We start from the raw sequence: 13,996 nt of genomic DNA, 5'->3' as shown, positions 1-13,996 counted from the left end.
TCTGTGCCCTGTACCATCCCAATCACACCCCACCATGCCCCCAATCACTTCCTAAGCCCCCCTCACCCTTTTAGGAAAACTTTAACTCCTAATCCTTTAATTCCTTGGGCAAACCTTAAGCTGTAGGCCCAACAGTAAAACCATTTACATAATACATTACTGGAACAAGACTGCTAGTGGGCCACGGTAACTGAAATGTGTTATTATATCACTGGTATTACATGCTGCAACCTTACTTGTGGTTAATAAAAAAGGGAAAAGAAGACCAACTGCAATTGCCATCATGAAGTTTTTTATATAATAAAAATTAGTAGAATATTATTATATTATTATTTTTATAGACTGCAAACACAAAGCTCTTATCTGATGGCTCCAGTTTTTAGTATTAACTTTTTATTAACATTTCAGATGCAGAATGCACTGAATTCTGAGCTGCCCTGTGATTTAATTACTAATCAGGCTTGTTGTGCAATTTTTATATTATATACATACAGATATATATATGTACTGTGTATTGTGGGTCCCTAAACTCAAATGACTGACAGCAGCCCAGAGAATGTGCCGTTAATCAGAAGAAAATAAGATGGGGCACTCCTGGGGAAAAAATGCTTAGAAACAGATCTTTGAACAAATAGTATTTGCTAACAGCTGAAGGTCTATATACGTCTGACCAAAACCAGAATTTGCCTCTGGAAACCCCAAATAGCCAAAATGGCTCTTTAGTCTCACACTATTAATTAAAAATTCTGTCATTATCTTTAAAAAAACTATTTATGAAGGATGTCTGCTAGTTACTAGTTATCCAGAGATTTGACCTTAGCGAGCGAGAATAACACTAAAAAAGGGACAATCAATTCAAACTATCTGTTCTTAAATAAAAATTATTAGAAAGATGTCAGCACTTTTACTAAAACTAATGCAAAATGCACGATAATATCGTATTGGTGATCCGAAATTTTCGTACCGAACGATTGTAAGCAGCGGGAAAACCTTTCCGACTTTGATCCTTCTGTGCATGATTTTGGAAGCCTCCCATAGGAATCAATGGCACTCTGCAGCTCCAACCAGGCCCAAGGAAGGTCACGATAACGAAGCTTGAATGAATCTGAAACTTTCGTACTCGGCGTGACAATACGATTTTGTCGCACAAATTTTGTCGCAAGGTATGAAATTGTCGCGCAAAATACGCTCGGACTGTTCGTGCATTAGTAAATGTCCCCCTAAGGGGCTGATTTACTAACCCACGAATCCGACCCGAATTGGAAAAGTTCCGACTTGAAAACGAACATTTTGCGACTTTTTCGTATGTTTTGCGATTTTTTCGGATTCTGTACGAATTTTTCGTTACCAATACGATTTTTGCGTAAAAACGCGAGTTTTTCGTATCCATTACGAAAGTTGCGTAAAAAGTTGCGCATTTTTCGTAGCGTTAAAACTTACGCGAAAAGTTGCGCATTTTTCGTAGCGTTAAAACTTAACGCTACGAAAAATGCGCAACTTTTCGCGTAAGTTTTAACGCTACGCAAAATGCGCAACTTTTTACGCAACTTTCGTAATGGATAGGAAAACTCGCGTTTTTACGCAAAAATCGTATTGGATCCGAAAAATTCGTACAGAATCCGAAAAAATCGCAAAACATACGAAAAAATCGCAAAGTACCGATCATTACGAAAAAAACGCAATCGGACTCCATTTGACCCGTTCGTGGGTAAGTAAATCAGCCCCTAAGTGTGCCGTTTTCCAGGGTCTGTGTCACGTCTGCAGCTTGTAGCATTTTCTTATAGATATATTAATTTCCTGGTTTGCACCTCTTGCTTACTTAAATGGTGATTGGGCGCTGTTGCTTTTTTATTTGTTTTAATATACTGTAAATAGGCACTTACATGTTCTGGAGGCATTATACAATTATCATTGTATTTATCCTTGCATAGTCTGGGTGGCATTGACACTTTACTTTGGCTTAAGTGCTGGAGCATCATAGATTAAACTGCCAGTTCTGAAGGCATTATGTATGAAACTGTCACTGTGTTTATCCCTTTGTATATTATTATATACAATGTATACCTACTGTAAAATTGGTACTTTATGTTGTAAATGCATTATACATGAAATTGCCACCTACACTGCTTTGTAGTATTGTACACAACTAAAGAATACATTTTATAATATCTTGTTATTTGGAGAAAATTCCATTATCCAGAAAGTTCCAAATTACGGGAAGGCCATCACCCATAGACTGCATTATAATCAAATAATTCAGATTTTATTTTAAAATTTACTTTTTCACTGTAATAATAAAACAGTACCTTGCACTTGATCCCAACTAAGATATAATTACCCCTTATTGGGGGCAGAACAGCCCTATTGGGTTTATTTAATGGTTAAATGATTCCCTTTTCTCTGTAATAATAAAACAGTACCTGTACTTGATCCCAACTAAGATATAATTACCCCTTATTGGGGGCAGAACAGTCCTATTGGGTTTATTTAATGGTTAAATGATTCCCTTTTCTCTGTAATAATAAAACAGTACCTTGTACTTGATCCCAACTAAGATATAATGAATCCTTTTTGGAGCAAAAACAATCCTACTGGGTTTAGTGAATATTTAAATGATTTATTAGAAGACTTAAGGTATGAAGATCCAAATTACGGAAAGATCCTTTATCCGGAAAACCTCACATCGCATTCTGGATAACAAGTCCCATACCTGTAGATATTACTATGTGTTCTGAGAGGTATTATACATTAAGTTGCCACTAATCTTATTTAGGCATGAATTGGTTTGTGCAAGAGAGCAACCTAATTAGACTCCCCAAACACAAAAATCACCCTCCACCTATGTGAATGTAGATCCAACACAGAATTAATATGTACGTTCTCTCCAGGAGCCGATGGCGTGGCCGCGCAGCTAAGCAGGAGCGCGCATACATTCCTGAATATAAAGGTTTATCTCAAAGTAACACCGGCTTTTGGCCTCTTTCAGATAATAGCCAATCCAGTGGAGAGCCGTATATACGGAAGTCATTCAGAAGCCAATCCCCTGCTACTTGTGTTCTTTGGCCAATGTTACTCCAATCGCAACTATGTTAGCATATTTGCGCTTGTAACTTCTAACCAATCAGCGGAGCGCTTTCAGTATTCTCTGCTCTGGCAGGCAGCACCAGTACGAGTGCAGTGTGCAATTGCTGCAATAGGTTTGTTTACCAGAGAGTGCCCTGCCGCTGGCTGTGTTACAATAGGCGGCGAGTTACAACTGGGGCCCCATGGCTTTCTGTAAGAAGGTAGATGCGCAACCGCATTCACGTAAGGAGAGGTGAGTTTTATTTTCACAGCAGAAGTGTGCGTCCGGGGCTTCACGGCTGCGGCTTCTCTAAGTTCGTGGGTGGAACTGAAGAGCTGAAGCTCTGACTCACTGAGTTGCAGGAAAAGGAGTGAGAGCTGTAGTTCTGTAATAGCTTCTGCGCCACAGGTTAGCTATGCCACTTGCTGATAGTGATACCATGGGGCAGTATGAGGGAGGGCATAATCTTTGTATTTATTAGGATAGAAGAGTGATTTTATTGTAGTGAGCGATTCTCTGGAATCCTAGAGATGTGTGTGGCACCAGTGTGACAGTGTAAATCCTCACTAGGGATATACAGGCAGACATCCTCCAGCTGTAGCCGTCATCTACTGAGTAAGCTCAGATGGACCTCACTGGTTCAATAATATTCAGAATTTCAAGGGAGTCTTTAAACAGCTAAAAGAAATGTTCATTTATTAGTTAAACTCAGGTTGTGATGTCATGGATCAGTTGATAGGATCCACAAAGTTGCACTCTCATAGAACAATATATCCCTTACAAACTAAAAGGGGATATAAACCAGATTATGGAATCTTGCCTAATAAAACCAAGTGTTACTCTACACAGCTTATCATATACAAAAAGTTAATTCTTTTGTAATTGCTACTGAGGGCAGTATATCTGCCCTTTGCTATACTGCAGATGATTCTCACTGTACATTCTAATGAAACAGTATTTTCTTAGCCATGACCTAGATTGAAGACCTGAAAAGAAGGAGGTTAGTAGAAGTGTGCAAGATATTGTGGGAAATTGAGTCTGGGCTGGAGGCAGTGACCACTGCAACATTGGTACATTAAAAAAGTTCAGGCTGGGTACCTGTGGAGTACATGCCAAATGGTCTAGTTTTGGGCAGAAAGTCCCTGATCCCTTGACTGTTCCAGTGGTCTGCAAAATCCCACCTCTATGAGGGAATTTTTTTTTTCCCAGATTTCATTGATCCTGAATGATGGCCCTTATAGTCCACAATGATGTGAAGGTTTATGTGTAGGGTTGGGTATTGGGTCTGGGGAAGAGGTTTAGAAGGTTGATTTTCAGGTTATCAGGTCCAGGTTGGACATGGGTCTGCCCAACCTTACTTGTGTAAGACTCCATCATGTAGTCAAAAGCAGGGTCTGAATGAAGAGTACCTTGAAGGATGAGCTAATTAAGCTGTTTGTGAACAGTGCCTGGCAGTGGGATATACTGGTCACCAGCTTGAGATCCCTGGTTGATCTACTTTAGCAGATCCCAGCTCCAGTTAGATTTTTTTAGGTAAGCCTTGTCTGTGCTTATTGTATAGATCAAAACTGTCTGATTATAATCTTTGTCTAAAATATGCAGTATCCAGCATTTGTAGGTAACAAAACTATTCAAGCACAATGGGATATATATATTTTGATGAAAATAGCAGTAATGTGGTTGAAATATACTGAAAGATACATCAAACATAAGAATTCTAAATGCTAAATAGATTTGCTGAAAACATTGTGATGTTCAGTGGTACATTGCTTGTGTGCTCTTATCATTTATAATCTACATTGCTTTCCCCTTATTGTTTATAATTTTCAATTTCTTTGCTCTTAGATTTTCTCTGTTGCTTCTGGACCTGGAAGAATATTTTTTTGAACAGCATATAGCCCATCAAATATTTCAAGACGCTGAGAACTGTGAAAGGTAAAACACTTCATATCCATTAAATGTACAGAAGACACCAAATAGGTATCTTATTTTCTCATTACATGTACCTCTAACATATAGAGGGTTCTCTATAGCCTGAAGCCTCTATCTTTGCAAAACATCAACTTTTGATGTTTGGAAGCTTTATGTATTGTCACATAGGACCGTGACAGACGGGGAGATTAGTCGCCGCAAGCCAAATCTCCCTTGTCACGGCCGACTAATCTCCCCGAAATGCCATCCACCCGGCGAGAATGTAAATCACCGGAGGGATGGCATACACAGCACATCGATTTGCCGGAAACTTCCGCGACTTCGGCAAATCGCCACATATGCCATCCCGCCAGCGATTTACATTCTCGCCAGTGGGATGGCATTTCGGGGAGATTAGGCAGCAACTAATCTCCCCGTGTGTCACAGCCCTAAATCTCTAAAACTGCTTCCCTTTTTTCCCTTATCTTGGTTTAATTTATTATTAATATGCTGATAACATTATATCTAGTATGTGAGTTTTGCTGACAGGTATTTCCTAGCTGCACAAGATTTTAAGATACATTTGTTTGCTAATGCATGTCTGTAAAATGTAGCACAGTAGATAAGTAGTTTAGGAGTAAATGATAATGTGTTCATTTTGTTTTCCTATAGAAAATGCAGTGGTTCGCTGAAAATATGTTCAAAGTCTCTTATTTTTGAGCCAGATGATAACGATAAACCAATATGTAAGGTAAGTTAAATTTTACTTAAAATCTCGCAGTATGATTAGCTTACTTAGGTATCTCACGGTTTGATCTCATGATTTGATCCAGTCCAAACCCAACTTGATTTTGCAACCTTTCTAATCAATATTGCATACCTCCCAACAGTCCAGATTTTTGAGGGACAGTTCCGGTTTTGACAAGCTCAGCCCGCATTCTTTCTGAAAAGTCCCTCATTTCCCTTTGATCTCCTGCACTGAATGCTAAGAAAGTTCCTAACTTAATTAAAAAAAGAAGTTTTTTACAGAGAGCCCAGAAAAGTTAACAAGCTACACCTTCACTTAGATGCAATTGTAACTAAACAGGTCTCTTGGGGAAACTGAGACTCACAGCTTAAAGAGCAATTTTACCTTTTTTAGCAAAACTGTAATAACACATAAAATAAGACCCCAAAACCCCCAGAAATACTTTCAAACTTTAAATAACCTTCCAAATTTCTTAAAATTGGATTGGTATTTAAGGGGTGTGGTTGCAAAAATGGGTGTGGTCAAAACTCTTTCATACATCTAGTGATCTTTCATCTGACATTGGTCAGAAAATCGGCCGGGAAGGTTTAAAACATTTTGAAGAATTAAATTTTCCATTGATGGTGGTGCTTAGATGACAAAATGATGACAGGTGTCAATGAGTATGCATTCAATAAATAACGGCAGTAAATATATATGGAGGCTCAAAAGAGAAGGGAATCATGCAGCCATATAAGTTAAATATTATTTACTTTTTTCCATTTTTTTTTTTGTTGACTTGCACAACAACAATAAGCAAAAACTGAAAAGTAGGTAACATTGTCTAAAAGCATATACGTCACATTCTCTTCCGGTTTGGGCTTCAATTAGATGATATCGCTTGAAATGGTCGTTTTCATTGATGGACAAATCACACTTTCAAACAATGATTTCGTGATAAGCATGGTTGTACAGTCTTTTACAAATCTACACACATATAGCTGTCTTAAGGGGTCAAAATGACAGCCAGAGTCAGCCTTTGTATGGCCTGTTTTAAATATAGGTGTCACAAGTTAACAGTTTCTTTTTTTTTTTTTTTCTTTTATTTCTTTTATTCAATTACTGGCAATATAGGTGAAAATGCAAATGTCAGAAGTTTAAATACCAACGTTTGGCTACAATATTCTTTTAATTAAAGCATCTCTTAAAGGAGAAGGAAAGGTGTAATCACTGGGGGGGTTCCAAAATGTTAGGCTGCTTTGCCTTTGACAGACTTTCAGACTTCATACATTCATTGTACAAAATGTTTCTAAAGCTTTATACTATGCATGTTCCAAGGCTAAAAAAGGGGGAATGCACAGTAAACTGTGGGAAGATAGCAGCAATCATCCTGCTAAAAGATACCCTGTGCTGGTGCAACAGCCCAGAGTAAGGGCTCTGGCAGACGGGGGAGATTAGTCGCCGGCGATAAAACTCCCTGTTCGCGGGCGACTAATCTCCCCGAGTTGCCTACCCCTGCCATCCCACCGGCGAACATGTAAGTCGCCGGCGGGATGGCAGACGCGGCGGGGCAATTTCAGGATTTGCGCGGGCGACTAATCTCTACTCGGGGAGATTAGTCGCCCGCGAACAGGGAGTTTTATCGCGGGCGACTAATCTCCCCCGTGTGCCAGAGCCCTAAGAGTTAAGTGGTGGTGTAGTGCAAAATTCCACCAGCCAATGACTTTCAGACTTTCCTTGTCCTTCAACCTGTAAATTCCATGATTATTTTTCTCTTTTTGGAATGATGAAGATACACTTTCACATAACTTTCCCCTTTTAGTATCAAGTTAAGAATTGTTATTTTAGTAAATAAATTGTATTTGTTACAGATTGCATTGAGGGACTGTTCAAAAATAGAGGAAGTAGAGATGGGAGAAGACGACTTATTATTCAAAAAGTATGAGCTTATCCTACTATTTAAAAAATAAAAATAAATAAATTCTTTTACATTTGGAATGACCAAGTCCTATTTTTGTCTTTTTAGCATCAAGCAGAGAAGATTGGTTGTTTTGTACAATCAGGTAAGAAGCCAGGTATATATAAGTATGCAGTCTGAACTCCAAGGATCTTTGAACATTCTGTATAACCAGTGCTGTATAAGATGTATAAGAGAACAAAACTACATCAATATACATAAATGCCTCTAACGCTAATAAATAATATACCAATTAAGGGAGTACTTGCCAAAAGTGGGGTTAAAACACTAAATCAATGGCACAGTCTTAAGTAGACTTGCTGGCTATGGGTGGTGAAACATGCTAAATAAGAACACAATCCACTGCACTGGAAAAAAGGTGTGCCATGTTACACTGTTGAGCTAAATATAAGAGATGAGAGGAAAATATGCTGTCTTTTCTCAAGGGAAAAGTTTATAATGGTACATAGGTCAGATTCTAAGAGATATAAGTCTTAGATTTGCTCTGCTAATGTTAAATCCTATTTGGTTGCACTGTCCCATTTAACAGTATTTAGCTTGTATTATTTACTGTTTGTTTTATTAGGTCTACCTCATTAAGGAGCAAAACATAGTAGGAGCCTACAAAATAGAGCGTGTAAGTATACGTTCATTACTGAACACTTTCAACTCAAAATACTGAAATATTGACAAACAATTTAAGCTATATACATACATAGGCAATAGGGGGTGCATTGGTCAACTGCCTTGGAGCCCTGGGATTCTGACAAGTGTTTACCTGTAAGTGGTAAAATAGAATAATATTTATTGGGTCAGTGACTAAACATGTTTATGATGCTTTTCATAAAATGTTGAAGCTGTATAAATAAAGAATAATAATGTTTTTGTAAGCCATCTTAGAATCTGTTGTGTTGATAAAAGTGGAAAAGTAGCCATTTAATTGTGTGCTTCACTCTATTTGTCCCAGAATATCTACTACCCTCATAAAAGTTTAATAAGGGGCTAAAACAAAACAAGTGTTTATCTGTGTGATCATACCACTTCTCAGTTAGAGCACCTATAAAAAGTATTCACTTGGAAGGTTGTATACATTATTATCATAAGCAATGACTCACAGTGGATTTTTTTTGCCATTGAGAAACAGAAATACACTGTAAAACCAATCTCTGAATGAAAGGACACAAAATACTGGTTGCATAAGTATACATACCCTTTAAGTAAGTGTTTTGCCAGCAATTACTGTACATCCTTGAATCTGTGTGGATAGGCCCCTAACAGTTTTGCTCATCTGGACACTGCAGTTTGTCCCTGTGCAAAAGGATCCTCCTTCTGAAGGAACCTCCTTTCAAATCCAGCTACAATATCTTAAGTGGAATGAGATCTGGACTCTGACTCGGCCATCCCAGGACATTAACATTGTTGTGTTTAGGCTGTCCTGTGTAGATTTGGCTTTGTGCTTGGCTTCATTGTCTTGCTAGAAAAGAAACCTTCTCCTAAGGCTCTGGTTTCTTGCAAATTGCATTAGGTTTTCCTCCAGGATTTTACTGTATCTTGCTGCACTCATTCTACCCTTAAGCTTTCCAGGGCCTAAACCAGCAACTTTTCATGTTTTTTTCCTTGAACACTAGCTTAATTAAGAAAACGCTCTAGTTAAATAGTCAAGTTCGTGGTTTTTTGTTTTGTTTTGTTTTGGGGTTTTTTTGTGAAAAAAATATTGCACGTCAGTGAGAATCATTTTGTTCCAATTATTTTCAACGAGACTGAAAAATTCTAAAGTTTTAATGAACTGGGAAAAACATGTTTTTTACAAAATGCATAAGTTAATAGCACTTCTGCAAGAGAATCGTGCATTAAGAAAAATTTTTGTAAAGAGCAGAATATTTTATATCTAAATTTGACATGGGGCTCGACAGATTCATAGTTCTTGGATGCCCTCAGTCATGTGACTTGTGCTCTGAACAGCCGATCAGCAGAACAATGGAAAGGTAACAGCTCCCTGACACCTGCTTTGCTAAAAATGTTCCCATGCCCCACAGTGTGGTAGATATGAGAATAGCACTCAATAGTAAAACACCCAAGTCTGACTCAAAACTCCTTCAGTTACATGAAGTAGGAGAAACAACCGCTTATCCGAAAGCAGTTCTTATGTGTAGTGCTGGCTCCTTCACCCCCCCCCCCCCCCCCCCAGTGATTGTAATCTCTTACCTTTTACCCTCCGGGCTGGTGATCCTGTTAGAAGAAAACTGCACCAGCCCGGGGTAGCTGAGAGGGAGCGATCCTCTTCCTTCTTCTGTCTTCGCACCAGCCCTGCAATTCAGAAGAATGGAGATAGACTGAAAAGGATCGCTCCCTTGCAGCTACTCCAGGATAGTGTGGTTTTCTCCTAACAGGAGCACCAGCCTGGGGTAAAAGGTAAGACATTACAATCACTGGGGGTGCCTAACATGTTTAACCCCCCAGTGATATTTACCTTTCCTTCTTTAATTCTAGCAATCATTGCAATGTCTTTGAGATATTTTGGTCACTTTAGGCACTGCTTCATTTGATTTAACCTCTGCAAAGGCATCAGTATGTTAGTTAAAGCCAATAAATGCCTATAATGCAGTTAGACATACATGCAAGCGATGACACATTAGCCACTCAGCAAACACATAACTTTTTTACAAACCAAACTGATATAAAAGACTTATGGTGTCAAAACAAAAGATCTACAATACAATGAGACTGTAGTCACAACACAACAATACATCTTTTTTATAAACCCTGAGGTTTTTTTTTGATTCTTGGACACATTTCTGCATTTATTTTTCTTTTTTCCTTCCTATCGTAGGGCAAAAATGGTGTTATCTTTCAGCTGGAGGATTCTAGAAGGGTTGATGATGTTGTACAAACCCTGCTTCAGGTATGTATGCTTTTAACTTTAACAACAAATTAATAAGGATAACTTAAACTTGCCTGATTATATTTTTCTTTATTTTTTTATTCTTGTGATCTGTAACCATTGGCACTTGATTGTGACCAGGTGTAGGCCAATCTGAGTGAATAAAATTCTCACTGTATCTAATATTTACTTATGAAACAACTGATAGATTGTTCTGTGTTAAAACTCCTTTTTAGCTTCAAAGAGCTTCTTGCCTTGACAAGCTTGGAGATCAGACTGCAATGGTAAGAGATGACTCAGTTGGAATAATTGGGTTTATGTTTCATCTTTCAGCATTTAAAGTGTATTTTTTTCCCCCAACATTAGATAACTGCTATTCTCCAGTCGCGTTTGGCACGAACCTCATTTGATAAAAAAAGGTTAGTATTGAAACGTCTTTTTAAATTGTCGCTTATCAGAATCTTGTTATCTTTCTCACTTCCCAAGCCCATACAGTTGCAGTCGTCGTTACACCTTCCATCCCTACTCATACACCCTTCCAAAGGTCATTACTTTATTCTCCCTGACTTGTCCTATATCTAAGGATATTGATATTTTACAACCATCAACATGCTTTCTTCCCCCCCCCTTTTTTTTTTTTTTTTAGAAGATTGCACCTTTGTTTTTTGAGATAATATTGGTACATCCTCTATTAGTATTCTCCTTTATAGCAGTAAATTAGGCATGAGTATTGATCTTTACATAAATCACTTAATTATTTGTTTAGAACACTTCATCCTGGCAAGATAAATGATTAAAGGAATAATGTAATTGCATTCAGTAATTTATCCTTTTTTTTTTTTAGAATTCATTCATACAGAAATATGATGAAATGATGTGTAGATCTGCTGAGGTTTCCTTAAAAAGCAATTTATTTTGGCATCCAGTTAATCCTATTACTAGAATACCTTATGTTATCTCTCTGTGCTATTATTTGCCACAGCTTTCAGAATATCTCAGAAATCTCAGACATGGAGTGTGCGGCAGAAATGGTTACGCCACTTGTCACCAACCCTGGGCACGTGTGCATCACCAATAAATTCCTCTATTTCCAGCCACTGAATGGTTACCCAGTAAGGAGATCTCTTTTTTTTTTTTTTTTTATTTTGACTCCTTGACACCTTTTCTCACTTATGTTCTCATATTTCACATGTTCATATACTATGTACAGAAAGTTAAGCAGGTGTTTCCTGAACCTCATGTGTGCAAAAAAAAGTCTTTGTGGACAACAACCATTTATAATGCATTTTCCCAAAAAAATTTGAACAGTTTAGTACTGGTACAAATGCTTAACTGTATAATTTTATAATGTAAGTGAATTTTTTAATATTATATCTATGTTCCTGTACTTTATTTTACTATTTTTTTTAAATTCAGTCCTGGGTGTTGCAGAAGAGTTAAACTTTCAACCCTCACATAGTTGTAAACAGCATTTACATTTTGTGTTTCAGGCATCTTTAGGCTTCATCATAATTACTGACATTGTGTTCCTTAGCTGCTGGAGGGCTGAACATTTCACTGTGATAACAGCAATTTCTTAGAAAGCTGAAAATATTTTCTTTTTACTTTTACAAATATTTTTCCGTTCGCACCTTTTATTACATTTTGCAGTATTGTTTTATACTGTAATACAAATAAAGTGTGTGTTTTATTTTAACAGAAACACGTGGTTCATATTAATCTATCTGATATACGACGAATATATAAGAGAAGACATATGCTGATGCCGGTGGTAAGTTACTAGACCAGGTTTGATTGCCGTGGATTACAAGACAAGAACAAGCCTGCCATGTTATTATATAATTACCTTTGAATAATAGCATAAGGAAAGAAGCTCATTTTCAACTAAATGTAAAACAGTACAGTTAGACAGATCAAGTGTGTAAATGAAGAACATGGGTAGTCTACATAAAATTGTCATTTAAGCATCCTATAGAAAGTGGTATTCTAAGGTTTTATTTTTAACTGTTTCTGATTTTTAAACATTAAACTTCTAGTTCTGCTGCTCTCCACATTGAAGTTTCAGCAGTTATATGGTTGCTAGGATCTGACTTGCCTAGCGACCATGTGGCGGTTTGAATGAAAGACTGGAAGATAAATCGAATAAGCCTTAAAAAGTAAAAATAAAATTGTTCAATTATATCAATAGTTAACAACCTATAAAATATAAATAAAGACAAATTGAAAAGTTTCTTACCAGTCTATAAAAAGACTAAAGGGCAATGTCTACTTTTAACTACATTTTGATAGGGTTTGGTACATTATGTTAAAATAGTTCTTGGTTATCTATTAATGGCCTGCTTTATTATAAAACTGAGCCAATACAGATACTTTCCCTTCCAGACTGAGTCTACAACTTTTTGACCTATGTATGGGGCCTGCTGGACAGTATTCAGGCAGGTTATAAAATCCTTTTACCAAGGACTGTGTTGCCCTGTTGATGCAGATCTTTTCCATTGGGTCCACATAGACCTACATTATGATCCAGTCTTTGGCCAGCATATGGGTGACCAAATCAGGCAAAGATACACTTACTTTGTCGCTAAATTAGTATGCACTCTATGCATCTCTGTTGGATGTCTGTGCCCAACTTTAGTTAAGAGGTTCCCAAACTGCAGGGCTAAGGGGGATAGAGCAGCTTTAACAGTAATTAGCGAGAAATTTAGTTTAGTTACTGTTGAATATTCCTGAACTTAAATATGCATATCCATAAAGTCATATAACATGTCTTCTTTATGATCACAAGCTGCAGGGCTTGGTGCAAAAAGCTAGGCTGAACTGGGGCAGTCCAAACCCCATGGAGTAAAGTACTAGTGTCTATAAATATGCTCCAATATGTCTGCTGTGCCTGCTATGCAGAATAGGGCACAGGAGAGCCTTGCCCTAGACCTGAGCAGGGAACACTTTCCTGACTATACAGTATAGTAGAGAGGAGTCAACAGAAATTCAGTTTTTGGTTTTCTAGGTTTGTGAGTCATATAAGGATTATTTTGAGGTTAGAAACTGTGTAGGTGGTTAAAATATTTCTTTAAAGGCTGGGATACAAAGCATGGCCTGTGTGGCATAATGCTTTTATGGTTTGTTTGAAGCTTTACACTTGTTGCACCTAGCAAACAAAGCTTGTTACTTAACACTTGTAAACACAAAACTGCGGGGCTTCATTACATGAAAGTGAATGGAACAGTGACTGCCATGCCAGTTTAATAACCCTGCAGTTCAAGAACCTAATTTAAGATTTCAGCAAAACTCGCAAAAATACTGTAGTTAGTAAGTTTGGTGCTGAGATTTGCTCCATACAATTTTTTTCTAAAGTGTAAAATGCATGTGCACTGTGCTAGTCAGAGCAAAGAGTCAGGATAAGGTGCCAGATGCAGCCAGGGAACATGGCGCCAGGGGCAGATTCTTTAATGTATTCTC

General features: G+C 37.6%; 1 protein-coding gene across 2 annotated transcripts in view; it reads left to right on the top strand.

Annotated features, from left to right (window-relative positions):
- The first annotated feature begins 3,181 nt into the window (after positions 1 to 3,181).
- nsmaf (neutral sphingomyelinase activation associated factor) overlaps positions 3,182 to 13,996 on the top strand; it is a 38,016-nt gene continuing 27,201 nt past the window's right edge. The window contains 11 exon segments of one of the 2 annotated variants that reach the window (NM_001127992.1): positions 3,182 to 3,316; positions 4,910 to 4,999; positions 5,648 to 5,726; positions 7,574 to 7,641; positions 7,729 to 7,765; positions 8,246 to 8,296; positions 10,490 to 10,561; positions 10,777 to 10,824; positions 10,907 to 10,959; positions 11,523 to 11,652; positions 12,240 to 12,311. In NM_001127992.1, the coding sequence (NP_001121464.1) occupies positions 3,267 to 3,316; positions 4,910 to 4,999; positions 5,648 to 5,726; positions 7,574 to 7,641; positions 7,729 to 7,765; positions 8,246 to 8,296; positions 10,490 to 10,561; positions 10,777 to 10,824; positions 10,907 to 10,959; positions 11,523 to 11,652; positions 12,240 to 12,311 (750 nt within the window). In that variant the 5' untranslated portion in view covers positions 3,182 to 3,266. 2 annotated transcript variants of the gene reach the window in all.

Source organism: Xenopus tropicalis, chromosome 6 (assembly GCF_000004195.4).
Source record: "Xenopus tropicalis strain Nigerian chromosome 6, UCB_Xtro_10.0, whole genome shotgun sequence".
Classification (NCBI taxonomy): domain Eukaryota; kingdom Metazoa; phylum Chordata; class Amphibia; order Anura; family Pipidae; genus Xenopus; species Xenopus tropicalis.
Note: the sequence above shows the minus strand (reverse complement) of the source record. Positions and strands in the feature narration are given on the sequence as shown.